This window comes from Platalea leucorodia (assembly GCF_965183815.1).
Source record: "Platalea leucorodia genome assembly, chromosome: 5".
Taxonomy (NCBI): domain Eukaryota; kingdom Metazoa; phylum Chordata; class Aves; order Pelecaniformes; family Threskiornithidae; genus Platalea; species Platalea leucorodia.
Window position 1 is genome coordinate 24,128,196 of NC_138827.1, and position 13,133 is coordinate 24,141,328.

General features: G+C 44.1%; 1 protein-coding gene across 9 annotated transcripts in view; it reads right to left on the reverse strand.

The window, feature by feature from the left end:
* Positions 1-3,752: 3,752 nt before the first annotated feature.
* NFIA (nuclear factor I A) overlaps positions 3,753-13,133 on the reverse strand; it is a 254,575-nt gene continuing 245,194 nt past the window's right edge. For all 9 annotated transcript variants that reach the window (XM_082313301.1, XM_082313306.1, XM_082313305.1 and 6 more), the window contains one exon: positions 3,753-10,939. In XM_082313301.1, the coding sequence (XP_082169427.1) occupies positions 10,922-10,939 (18 nt within the window). In that variant the 3' untranslated portion in view covers positions 3,753-10,921. The remainder of the gene's footprint in view (positions 10,940-13,133) is intronic.

The following is a 13,133-nucleotide window of genomic DNA, read 5'->3' on the forward strand; positions in this document are numbered from 1 at the left end:
ACATGCTGATGGATGGGGACTCGGAGCTTAAATATTTAACAATCAATAATTCAAATACCTATCCTGCCCTATTAAATTTGTCACATTTATTTATAAATGCAACATCCAGCTGAAGTTTCTCTAAAAGTTGTGCGTCTTCTACCCAATAACAAAATGCAGCATTTTGGAAGAGTGTTTCTTTAGCTTTGGAAAGAAAAAAAAGGTGCTGGGTTATGAAATTTCTGTGGGGAAATAATGAACAATGGGGGAAAAAAATTAAACCCCATATACCAAAATAGTTGGCTGCATCTCCTTCACCCTAATAGGTTTGGATAATGCAATGTGCAGGCAGGTGTTCTGTTGTATGAATCACATTTATAGGAACATTTTCCAATTTCTTTGCCGCCCAAGGCAGGGAGCCGCCGTTCATGCCTCCGCAGATGACTATTTCTGTGGCACGGGGTGGGCTGCAGCCCCTGCCCGCGCATCGCCTCCTGTCCTGAGCAAATCGTGCAAAAAACCAAAAACCCTGGAGAAAGGAGTGGGTTTGGGTCTGACCTGAACCACAGTGATGCTTTGTTTTGCCCCGTGGGAGGGAAAAGTGGGACAGAAATAAATATGTGCTGGGTCCAGCGCTGGCAAGCAAGAGGCCGTTCACTGGCTAATAATAATAATAATAATAATAGTAATAAAAATGAAATCTTGCCAGTCTGCAGCACCAGCAGCCTGACTCCGTATTTCAGAGGTTTTTGGGAAAGGGGGGATGATTGCATGGTTTATCAGGTGGCCCCTCTCCTCTCCAATGGCCTCAGTAAAAGTACCACCACCGGGGAAAGCTCGGCTCCGTTCCATCCGCCCGGAGGAAGGGGAGGTGGCTCAGAACACCCCGTCTGCCGCTGGAGACCTGGCCATGCCTCCAGCCGCCTGCGGCAAGGAGGGTCCCTTTGACCCCTGAGCATCATTTATTTTAAAGGAGCACCAAAACTGACCCGAAAAGTCATGAAACTCCTGGACCCAAATTTCTGGAAGGATTTTAAAAAAATCATGGAGCTGCCTATGGGTAAGGTGGGTGGAGGGTGCCGGCCGTGGTCCCCGTCCTCCCGTCCCCCTGGCACCACCGGAGCGCGCCTGCGGGCCCGGGCGCGAGTTACGGTGGCATAAATCTCCGTCGCAAATTTATTGCCATAATTTATCAGCTCATGTTGCTGAATGGCCAAGCAGTTAATTTTAAAATGAAGTGGTGCTATTTTCATTAATACCCTTGTGCTAACTACCTATCAAAACACGCAGAGGCAATTAATACCGTGTTGCTGAAGTACTGAACCAATAAATATTTCCAGTTTTAGCTTGTCTTTGGCAGATAAAAGACATCGGACGAACCCACCGCCTCGGTAATGCTCCCCGAGTCCCTTTCTTGTCGCATCATCAAGAACATTTACATTTAAGGAAGAGATTAAGGAGCCAGATCCACCAGTAACAGGAATTTAAAAGGCCGTTGTTTCATGACACGCGAGTAATCCCTTCAGGATATCTGTGCAATAACAATGAGCTTGCGAGACGATTGAAAATTTCTGAAGATTATATATCAGCAATACAAAAGCAATTTGGCACAGTCCGCGTTTGGGGAAAGAAAAGCCAAAACGCCCAACGTGTCGAAATTTGGTATAAATACTTTGTCACCACCATGCTCATTGCAACTTCATCATCCACCACGCTACGGATCATCCTTTGGAAGGAAAAAAGGGCTCGCATCGAACGTTGGTGTTTATGGCCAGAACGGGGTTTTCAGCCTGTATTTCTTCCACCGATGAAAAATCAAATGGTGATAAATGAAACCTCACTAAAAACGGGAGAGCCGGGGCAGCAGGCTTCTCACCCGTGCACAGCGCCGCACACCTTTCGATGGGCTTCGCGCCGTACAAATCTCCCTGTAAGCACGTCCCATCGCTTCTCCCTCCAAGGCAGAGAAGCAAAGCGCCCGCATTTCTCTGCCTAAACACCACCCCGTACTTTTTCCACCCAAAGTTTTTAATTTTGTGTTAGCAGGCTGTTGCGTATTCTTCTTGCATCCTGAGGCAAGCTGACACATTTTGATAGCAATAAATAATAAATGGGATTTATTTCCTTAGATGCTGATGGAGACCTTTTCTTCTACAGGAAGAAAGCGAAAGCGAGAAAGAAAGAGTGGAAGAACCGGGGCGAGAAAGCAGGAGAGGGTGCCCAAGCCCCGGCCGTGGCCCCGCGGGTGCCTGCTCCCAGCACGGCTTTCACCCCGCGTGGGGCAGGGCCCGGCACCCTCCTGGAGCCCCTCCTGGTTCCTCCACAGCACTGAAACCCAGGACAGCCTCAGCCAACGGCCTCAGTAATAAAGGGTATAAATAAATAATAGTGAATCATTTTTGTAGCGGGGAGGCGATGGATGAGAGCATAGGGGCCGAGCGCGAGAAAGAGGCAGCGTTACGGAGGCACCCGTGAGCGCAGCATCAGCCACGCCAGCTGCAGATGGGGCGACGGGGAGAAACCTTCCCTGTGTAGTCTAATTGAATTTTGTCTTTTTTTTTTTTAAAAGCATATTTTAATTTTTCAGTGTGAGTTCGTGCAGCAATGTGCGTGGGTGGGTCCCTGTCCCTCCCTCCCATCCTGCACCCCCTGTGCTCGCTGCTGCTGCGCAGAGGAAGCATCCGGCTCCTGCTGCCCCGCAGGGCCGGCTGGCCCACGTCTGGGCTCGTTTCCAAGCCAAAGGGGCACCACCACCATTTGGGCTCGTTTTCGCAGCCTTCAGAGGAACTTTCTGCCCAAAAGTGGGAGCGAGTGCAGGCTCAGCACCTCCGCTTCCCCCCCCCCCCCCCCAGGGCTCACGGGGGTGAAGGGGGGCACACTTGGGGCGCTGCGTTTTCTGCAAGGATGGATTTGGCTTCTCCTTACCGTCTAGTCCCCTTCATGAGAAAAAAAAAGCTAAATTGTATGGGCTCCAACCTGTCCTCAGCTGCCACACCATGCACCAGTGCCAGCAGGTGCCACGGCCGAAGCAGCGACCGGGACGTGGCAAGGGGCACGGACAGGGCCCCCCGAGGACAGTGACAAAAAATTCCTTTCTGCAAATATTAATTTCTGCCCATATCTTTTAAGAAAAAGGTGTTACACAGTGAAAAACTTTAAAGAAAACTTTAAAGGTTGTAAAGAAACCTATTTTTTTCCCGTCCATCGCCCACAGAAGCCTTGCGGAGAGGTGCAGGACAGCCAGGGCTGAGCAGCGCAGCTCTGCCTGGCCGGGCTGCAAGGCCACCTGCGACAGCCATGGCCAAAACGGGGCCGACATCTGGTACTGGGGCTCTTTGGAAATGCAGTAACATTTTTAGAGTTTAGCTACATTTAAAGATGCATTGTAGCATTCGCAGAGTTAATTAATCTCCTCGGTTAGTCTTCACTAGACATGCTTTGTGTCTTTGGATGATTTAATCTGCAGAGGTTCGCTGAAAATTAATCCATTTTCGTGAGAGGAACGATTTTGTGTTGACGGGACACCGACAGCATGGGAAAGTACGGCTGATGCGACGGCAGTGACTCGATTTAACCAAATACTCCCATGATTTGGGATGAAGCTACTGCCCGGGAAGCCCCAAACCTGCCCCGGTGGGAGGGCTGGCGCCGGCCCCAGCGCCGCGCACCCGGAGAGGTCCATGCCGCCACCAGCGGCGATGCCCGCGGCCCCGCAGCCGCACACACCCCCTGTGCCCGGCTGAAAGTAAATAACAACACAGCCTGTTAGCATTAGCAATTTTTTATTTTCCTTTTTTGTTGCATAGGAAATGCAGTACTTGCTTCCAGTAATTGTATTGTAATGTGAGAAGGTGGTAGCACTAATGGTTGAATACAAGAGTTAAACTAATCCACACCAGCTCAAAAAACCTGCGGAGACTTAGTTGAATAAGAATGGATGCCCACAGTGATTCTCAACCAATTACAATTTTTTTCACAGAACACAGTAAAACTAAAATGGTAACTATGAGAGTCAATACAAGTATACTAGAGGCACGAGGGGCCTGACTCATAAAAAAAAAATGAACACGACATGGTATTAACACGGGTGTCAAGTGGATTTGCAGCAGACCTTTCACACGGCCGGTGGAAATTTTAGCGCCCCGAATTTCAAATTGACGCTGAGGGACTTGGCTGGGCCAGTCTCAGGCAGCAGGGCAGGGCCAGGTCAGAGCTCAGCCGCGCGGAGAAACTGCACAGCCAGCCAAAATGGAGATTTCTCCTTGATTGTATTTCCAAAGCAAAGAATTTCGCAGACCTTTCCCCAAGGCAGCAGTCGCAGCCAGGCGCCGGCAGCAAGAACAGGCAGTGGCGGCGGATGCCAAGCCGGGCACTCTCTTCCTACCATGCTCCGTCTAGAAACTCATCTTCTTTTTTTCCCCCCCTCATATTAATTTGTGGATGCAGATAAAAGGGGGGGGATTTCACCCAACACAATTGTTTTTGTTCATGCTCGAGCATAGAAGATTAACTAAGTGGAAAATAGTCTTCCCTAAAAAAAAAGCATAGAAGTACAAAAGTTCACATTGTGTACAAGTGTTTGCCTTTACGAAGGTTTTCTCTAGAGCTCGGAGGTAGCGATCTAGCGTATTTTTTTCCGGTACGGACAAGATCTCTTTTGTAATCAAGTAGCCTCATACCACCGTGCTACAAACCCCTGGCATCGGCCAGAGCGCGGCACGGAGTCGTCCTCTCCCCTGTCTCCCCCTTTTCTCCTGCCAGCCTGCGCCTCTGGGGTGTCGGAGCATGGTCCTGCGCTGCCTCGCCTCCTCCACGGCCCCTTCCCATCCATTCGCGTTCTCCGTTGGGGTTAGGGGAGGCGGAGAGGGAAAGGGGAGGGAGAGGAAAGCCAGCAGGCACGCGTGCCGAGGAAAGCGGGGCTCGCCAAAGCGTGCGCTTGGAAAGAAAGAAAGCCATCCTCAATTTGGACGAGAAAAGCCCACCAGCCTCCCGTGTTAATAGCAAAGGAGCTTTTATGAATCGGGCCCAAAGTTTGTACAGAGTTTGTTTGAAGAAAAATATTGCAACTGTGCATGAAACTAAACAACCACATGAGGTTTTTTTTTTCTTTTTTTCTTTTTTTTTTTTTTTTTTTTAAAGGGTTTTTCTTTCTATATGAGGAAGTCTGGTGTGAAGAAGGGTCAAGCATGGGTACCTGGTTAACCGCTGCCCATTAAGAAATCTCCCGCAATGTGAGCTCAATCTCGGTTGTGGGTTTAAAGGACTGTCCCTTAAATTTGAACTTTATGCGTCTGTTCTTCAGAGCAAGCTCTCTGAATTCTTAGGGTAGCTTTTCCAGACGAAAATCTTACCAGGCACGGATTTCTGGTCTCAAACACCATGTCCTGCCCTCTAGGGAGAAAAAAAAAAAAAAAAAAAAAAAAAAAAGAAAAGGAAAAAAAAAGAAAAAAAAGAAAAAAAACCCAAAACACAAGTAATACTGAATTTAAGTAAATGTATACCTCCAAAATACTGAAAACACCCCAAATCAAGAAAAGACAGAATTTGCGTTCTCAGTGAAATATCTTTAAACCTATCTGACAAGAACCAAGTCAGAAAAAAAGACTAACATAACTTTGAGTAATATTCATACAGCTACTAAGCATTATGGAATAGCATGCATTAATATTGTACGGTTATTTTACATCACCTATATCAGAAGGTTCTGACAGACAGCGAAGGCTACCGGTGTAGAAAAATCTTACTTCAGAAGAGCAATATAATACAGATTTCACAGGCACTACATTTTAATATATCAGGTATTATGCTGGTTTTCTTATAATTCTTTCTGTCCTAAAGCTGGCATTATAACAATGACCGAAAAGGCAAGGATCGAAGTAAACGGAAAGTAGATACCAAAGTTGATATATTCTTTTCTTTTTTTTTTCAGATAGATTAGTGCATAGTTTTCATGCAGATAAACACTGCTATGCATTTACATTGTTGGAAAGCAGAGTGAATTGAGCCCAAGTTGTCACATTTTTGTAAATCATTTTGCCAGCCTGTAATAGCACCATGTAATGGATTTGCATTAAACATTAAATTGATTTCAGAATTGGTGACACAGTATTCACTACAGTTAAGTGCTATGGAATAGCTTCAATGTTACCTGCTATATATCAAAGCAATTTTCATCCCACTGCTTTTTTATTGGAAAAAATAAAAGGAAAATGTACTCGATACTAATTAGACTATTGCGCAGCCTTGGACTTGATGATGGCATAGCTGGGTTTACTGTCAAACAGTAATACATGCATTGACTTCAAGACAAAATTGGCATTGTAAGCTTGATTTAATGAAAATCCTGCCTAGCAGGCAGTGTTAACTTCACAAGACCTGCCTCTGACAGACCTCATGAGGTTTATTTTGTTATTTATTTATTGTTTAGGTGCCATTGAAGCTCTCCTTACATTGTCATGCCGGTTATGGTTTTAATTTTGTTCGATGGAGGCCTTCTACCAAAAAAAAAAAAAAAAAGATATTTCCAGAGACACAATGCAAAGTACAATATTAACTGACATTCTTAAAAAAAAATTCACCACAAGGAAAAAAAAACTGTTTTAGGCTATGTATCTGGGTTTTTTCGTATTTTTGTACAGTAAATATTTTATAACACTGTTACTACAAAGCTGCAAATATACGGAACAAAGAGAACTAGAGAAAGAAAAAAAAAATGTTAGAGGGATTTTGCATATTCCTGTGGGCTGACTGAATACTGTGGAGTTGAGAAAACTTGGTGTTTCTTTTCCCCTTCGACCTTAAGGGGAGGGGGAACAAGCAACAGAGACAAAGTGTACCATGGCTGCCTAAACTCGAAGCCCGAAAGTTTTTATTATAGAGGAAGAAGAATAAATAATAATGGCATTGCTGGGGTGTGCGGCATGATAAAAGCAAGTGCCCTCGCTCAAAAAAAAAGAGGAAAAAAGAAAGGAATTAACTTGAGAAAAAGTCAATTCGCGCTAAGCCATTCCTAGGGCTTTAAATTTGGATGGGTGGGGGGGTGGATACAGGTCAGAGTATTTGTGCGTCTGACGGTTTCTGGAGAGAAGGAGACGGGGAGAAAAAAGTTGTTCGCGTGACTCAAAAAGAACGACCGGAGCGACTCGGAGGGGAGCGGGAACGTAACCTGATGCGGAGTCAGGGGCTACGGCCGCCGGCCCGACTCCTGCCTGCTCCTGCCTGCAGCCTGCACACCCCAAGCGGGATCCCTCCGGCTCGGCTCCCCACTCCTGGCTTGACTCGGAGGACTAAAACACTGTTTGTTCTCTACACCTGCACAGAACGGAACTGCTGTGTTTTCTGCGTGAGAGTAAGGTGAACAAAAATTTAATTTAGTGTGTAATACTTTACAACCCCTGTTGGTTAACACCCTTGACCGCCTACCTAATGTTTTAAAGCCTTTAAAACATTTTTTTTTCTCGCAATTCTGCTCAGAGTTCCCTAACTTTAGCGTCATCAAACTTAATATGACAAAATACCTTCAAAAATACAGCATACCTGTAATGTCCATTTACAATGGTTCTTCAGTAGCCTATACTTCTCAAGCATAGGAATATGCTATACCATTGAGAGAAGAAAAATAACTGTATTTAAATACATACAAAAAGGAAACGGGAAAGTTTTTAACTTAAATCCAGTTCCCAAAGGAAAAAAAAAAAAAAAAAGCAATTCTATGAACGCTGCCTTTATAACGAACAATCAGAAATTCCACTAAGCTAATTTGACAGAAATTTTTCCTCATTTAAACAACATTACAAAAGTCCTGCATTATAAAATAGGGTAGAATAAATCAGTGTAATCAATAAAACTATACAACATACAAATTACATATCTTCTGAGTGGGCAGTTTAATTCTCTCTCTTTGCAGCCATGACTACAACATGCTCACTAAAAACAACTAACTGCCCAAACTATTGCTTAGTTTGTTTTGTTTAAAAAAGGGTGCAATTTTATTGTATATACAACCAATTTACTGGTAATACCTTGTCTCATAGCAAGGTTCTGACAAAATGTTTGTCTAGGCTTTTTTCCCTTCACTGTGAAGCACTGAAAGCTGCTATTTTTTTTTAGTGCACATATGTCTTAATAAAGTAATGCCCAGCTAAGTGCTATAGGGAAGGCAAAGGATGCTGGCTAGAGGATGTGATACCATATACTAACAATCACACAATACAATAGAGCAAAATGACTACTCAACCACTTATCAGACACATATGAAAATCCAAAACATTTTATTTTTTCCTTAAATAGAGAATAACCAGTAAACAATTTTCAGAACTTGGAAGTTTAAAAACGTGCATATAAAAATGGGCATTATATACTTTTATTGAATGTGGATTGATTGCAGTCTGCTAATAAAAATGGGTGTGGGATCTGAAGAAAAAGGAAGTTTTTTTTTTTTTTAAGGCTTGCTTGTGAAAGGAACAGTTGTAAAACAAAAATTGCTTGAAGCAGGGTTCAGCTTAGTGCTTCACAGTTTGACTGCTTCTCTAAGAAGAGCCCTTCCTGCATGTGCATTCAAAATCACAAAAGTACAAAGACAAACACCTAAAACACACTGCGTCAAGTGCAGCACCAACTTTGGTCAAATAAAAAAAAAATAAAAGAAAAATTAATAATTGCTAAGCTTTTCTACATGATATAAGCAGGTATTGCATATTTTCATATATCTGGGAGAAAACAAAACAAAAAGGAAGACTCCAAATAAAATGTAAAATGCAGCAACATCCAAAAATACTGATAATCTAGCATCTACAGATCTCAGAATAGCACTGCCACTGACCATACAGGACAATAAACACTACTCCTATCTGCGGAACAACTAACATCCTATTTAATTCTAGATGTTGAAACTGACAATGGCTGACATAAAAGTCACATTTACAAAAAGTGTCTCCAAATGCTTGACTAGGGAAAAACCCCTTTCAATATAGGAACATGTGCAACAATTCCACAAATAATCGCTATCCAGGGCAAGGCACATTGATATGGAATTTTTTTTTTTGTTTCGTGCAAATTAAGAAAACAAAACAAAACATTGTTTCAGGGAAAAGATGAGGAGCAAAGTGTCTTCCCAAGAATTTCAGTTACTTGATTGTATAGGACAGTAGTAGAAACCCTTCTGAAGGGTCGAACAAACATAGTTTAAAGGCAAGTGCCTGGAATAGGGATTACAATATTGTGTCTTAATGCACTCTACTTTACCCTACATTAACTATATAAAAATTAGTTACTAACACTAGAACATGCAGAGACTTTCTCTGATTAGCTGGACTCGCCAACCAGAACGTATATATATGTATAGTATAGGAAACCTTCTTAAAGTTGCATGTGAAGCAAAGGGGTGCTCCGCTGTCTGATAGAAAAAATCACTTGCACTCTTTTTTTTTTTCTTTTTTTTTCCTTTTTTTTGTACATAAGATACAGGACGTTTGGGGTCCAAACTTTTTTTGTTTTTTTTTTTTTTTTTTTCTTTTTTTCTTCTTCAGCAAGTGCCCTTGCTTTGAACTGGCATAAGTTGTAAGATCAGCATCATTCGTTTCTGTATTGTTTTCTTCACAGTCCAGAAAATGTACCAGTTCAGGGACACGAAGGTGTTTTACTTTCTGGACCGTTCTCTCTTATTCCCAAGGTGTTTGAGAACTGATAAACCCTATATTGCCGGAAACACGTAAAATTTGTCAGAATTGGCATAATCCATTATAGTGACTTTTAGCTTATAAAATTAACAGATATTATGATTTCATTTTAGTTATGTGCTTTGATAACAGAAAATGATTAATTAGCATTTAATGTAGTTAACATATTGTGGTAAAAGCACCATTAGATTTGTTTTTTTTTTTTTTAATTTTCCTTCAGTTTTAAAGGGATACAAGTTCAACAATAAAAAACATAAAAAGCAAAAATAGCTCCCCTTTTTCTTGCAAGGCTGTTTTTTACCCCAATAATTTAGAGTCCTGGGGTGGAAGGACTTGGAAAACAAAAATAGAATTTTCAACAATCTCTATCTTACAAAGATATTTAGCTATCCAATGAAATTGCACTTTACTCAATTCAAAATTCGATTGTTTTGATTGATTCCTGTCAGTTTCTGTCAAAACAGACCAACTTCCCCATTTCTGCGTGAATTTTTGTGTAATTGTTGAAAATTGTTGAAAAATGTTTTTTTTTAAATGTAAGTGCAGCATTTCAAACTTTTTTTCTTTTTTTCTTTTTTTTTTAGTGAATAGTAGTAGTTCGATGTTTTAAATCGCTCTGCAATTGAGTGGAAAAAAATTGTTGACAATGGTCTTATGGTTCATGTTACGTATCTAAGTGCCGACTGTAAAAAAAAAAAAACAACAAAAAAAAACCTGCAATTTTTTTTTCCGATATGTTACAGAAAAACATGCTCTATGTCTGTCCGGTAAGTTATATATTGCAGAATTCAGCTACTACAAAAGTTATAGTTTAAGTGTGTTTCATGATTTCTCAAGAAGTCTCACACCTGTATGGGAAAAATCGATGAGGATACTGTAAAACAGTTAGGCTCCATATGGAAAGTGTGTTACAACAGCGAGTTGGTAAGCAGCAGCAGAGGCTAGTTCTACTCAGTGTCACCTAACGCTTACACTACCAATGAAACACTTCAAAAGTTATGAAGCCCAACCATTTCCAGCACCATATGAGAAATTACAACAGTCCTAAGTTGTCTAAAAAAAAAAAATAAAATCTCAAAAAAGTTACGGCCTTTGCCATTCAACCATAACGTTTGCCATTTCCATGTACTAGTTTGCTGTCGGTGTCTGCTCGCCTCCCCTTCCGCCAATGTGAAGTCGCTGCGCTGCGTTGCTGCTGCTTCCGTGTTACAGAGGTGGGAAGGGGTCTGGTGGTCTGTCCGGTGGGTGGTGGGAAGCGGAGACTTTTATCCCAGGTACCAGGACTGCAAAAGAGAGAGGAGAAGCGTCAGCCCCGCCGCCTGCTTTCGCTGCTTCCCAAAGGGCTCCGGGCATCGCCGCCAGCCTCCTCCGCCAAGAGGGGGGCTAATTGAGACCGTGACGAATTGACCTAATTACAAAGCTTAATTAAAAATACTGTACAAATCAATATATTTTTTTTTTCGCCGACAGTCGCTGGACATAGCTACAGATGAACGCGGGGGTCGTGTCACGTTACAAGTTATCAATCTTTTTAATAGATTATGGCTTGAAGATCCCTCCAGTTCACTTTTGTCTAATCCCCTGAAAAGGCGATACACATTTGCCTTTCTGTGCCATTTATCACCCTGCAGTCAGGGTTTTCTTGGGTATTTAGGCATGTGCCAGCATAAGCATCTGTTGCTTTATACTGCCCTGCTTCAACTGTCTCGCTGGAACAGATGCATAGAAATTCAACAACAGGGCTGTTTTCTTAGGAGAAACGTGGATCGCTAGAGAAAAGCCAGGATAAAGCAAATCTGGGGGAAAGTGGATGAGCAAAAATGTCCCGTATCTCTGGCCATACTTGGGTTTCAAAACAAAACACAGACCTTAACTAATAGCTTTTCTTTGGGAAAGTATTTTTTTCCTTCCTACCCCAAAGGGAGGGAATTCCCTGTGATTTCAGCTCCGCAACAATACCGTCCCTAACCCAACCGCGCAGATGCCCAGAGCACAGAAAGCAATTTCACTCCTCGATAGGAAAATAAAACACCCTTGGAAAGCTGGAGTGGGCTTTGCCGGAGTCGGGGCAGTGCCACCGCACCGGGGAGACCCGACTCGGCCCCGGCGAGGTCAGACCAACCTGAACCCAGGATGAATACGAGCACTGTTAGGCCCCGGGATTGTACGCGCAGGGGGATGCTACTTGGCAATGACATATTGCTGTGGGAATACACCAACAAGTGGCAGCTATTTACCCTCAAGTAAAGTAATACAACAAGAAAGATTCAGGTATTAAAGAGCTGCTGCTGATACCCCACGTTTTTACTTTGGCTCCCGTAATATATGAGGTGCATACGTGTGCACGTATAAACTGACGACAAGTTTTACCAACTTTTTCCTCCGCTCCTTTTCAGCGTCTGACATGATTGATAGCATAATCAACCCGGGGAGGATTTATGAACATTTACAGAAGACTCTGAGGCAAGTTTCATGTGGGACTTGGAGATTATGTGGTCTTGCCATGGAGGTAGGAACCAGTAAAATAAATAGCACGATCGGAGAAGTTGTCCTGCTTCCAATACACCTCATTAACTAACTCTTCCTCCGCTCACCCTTCTGAATACAAACACACCGGTCCCATATCGGCTCCATCTATTGCCTACAGATTTTATATTTAGACTTACGCAGGCTGCAATTAAACGAAATAGTTCTCATATGTAAAGTTCATAAACAGAGAAAAGTTCTGGCAGGATTTGTGAAGCGGTGCCAAGTCCCGTTCCCCTCCCTGATTGCAGGGCCCTACTGATTTAGGCGGGCGCAGGGAAGCCGAGCGCGGGCCGTGCCGGAGGCACCTCCGACCACCGCGGGCTGCAAACTCTTCCGAACTTTGCAGGGTCGTCCCTGATGCTTGCCATTTGAGCGTGACAGTCTTTGGCCGGGCTGGGAACTGTGGAAGTCCCCAGCAGGGAGTAGAGGGGTTAAAAATTCAGAGCCGATTCAGATCTATATTGCAGATGTCCAATTGGCTCCCATCGCCGCTGGCCTGGCCACACGGACCACCGGCCGGGGACGGCGCGGGAGCTGCTCTGGCCTCGCCACTCCTCTTTCACTTCAAAAGCAGATTTTTTTAAAAAAAAAGCAGGAAAAAGAGGCAAAAAGCGAGCAAGCTGCGGTTGCAGAGGTGGGGCTGGTCACGGAGGAGGCCCGGGGTGGCGGAGCGGCCGCGGCCGCGCTCCCCCGGGGCCGGGGCAGGGCCGGGGCCGGGGCAGGCAGCGGGGCGGCGCGCCGGGCTCCCCCCGCCCCGGCCGGCAGGGGATGCGCGCCGCCGCCCGTCGGTCCGTCCGTCGGCCGGTCCGTCGGTCCGTCCCCCCACGGCACCGCGCTCCTTCACGCATCTTGCTATTCAGCCTGCGCCTTGCAGACAAGGTTACCCCAGAGCGGCTCTGTAATCCTTCACTGAAATAGGCTTTATTGATTGCTCTGGTCTATTGTTCC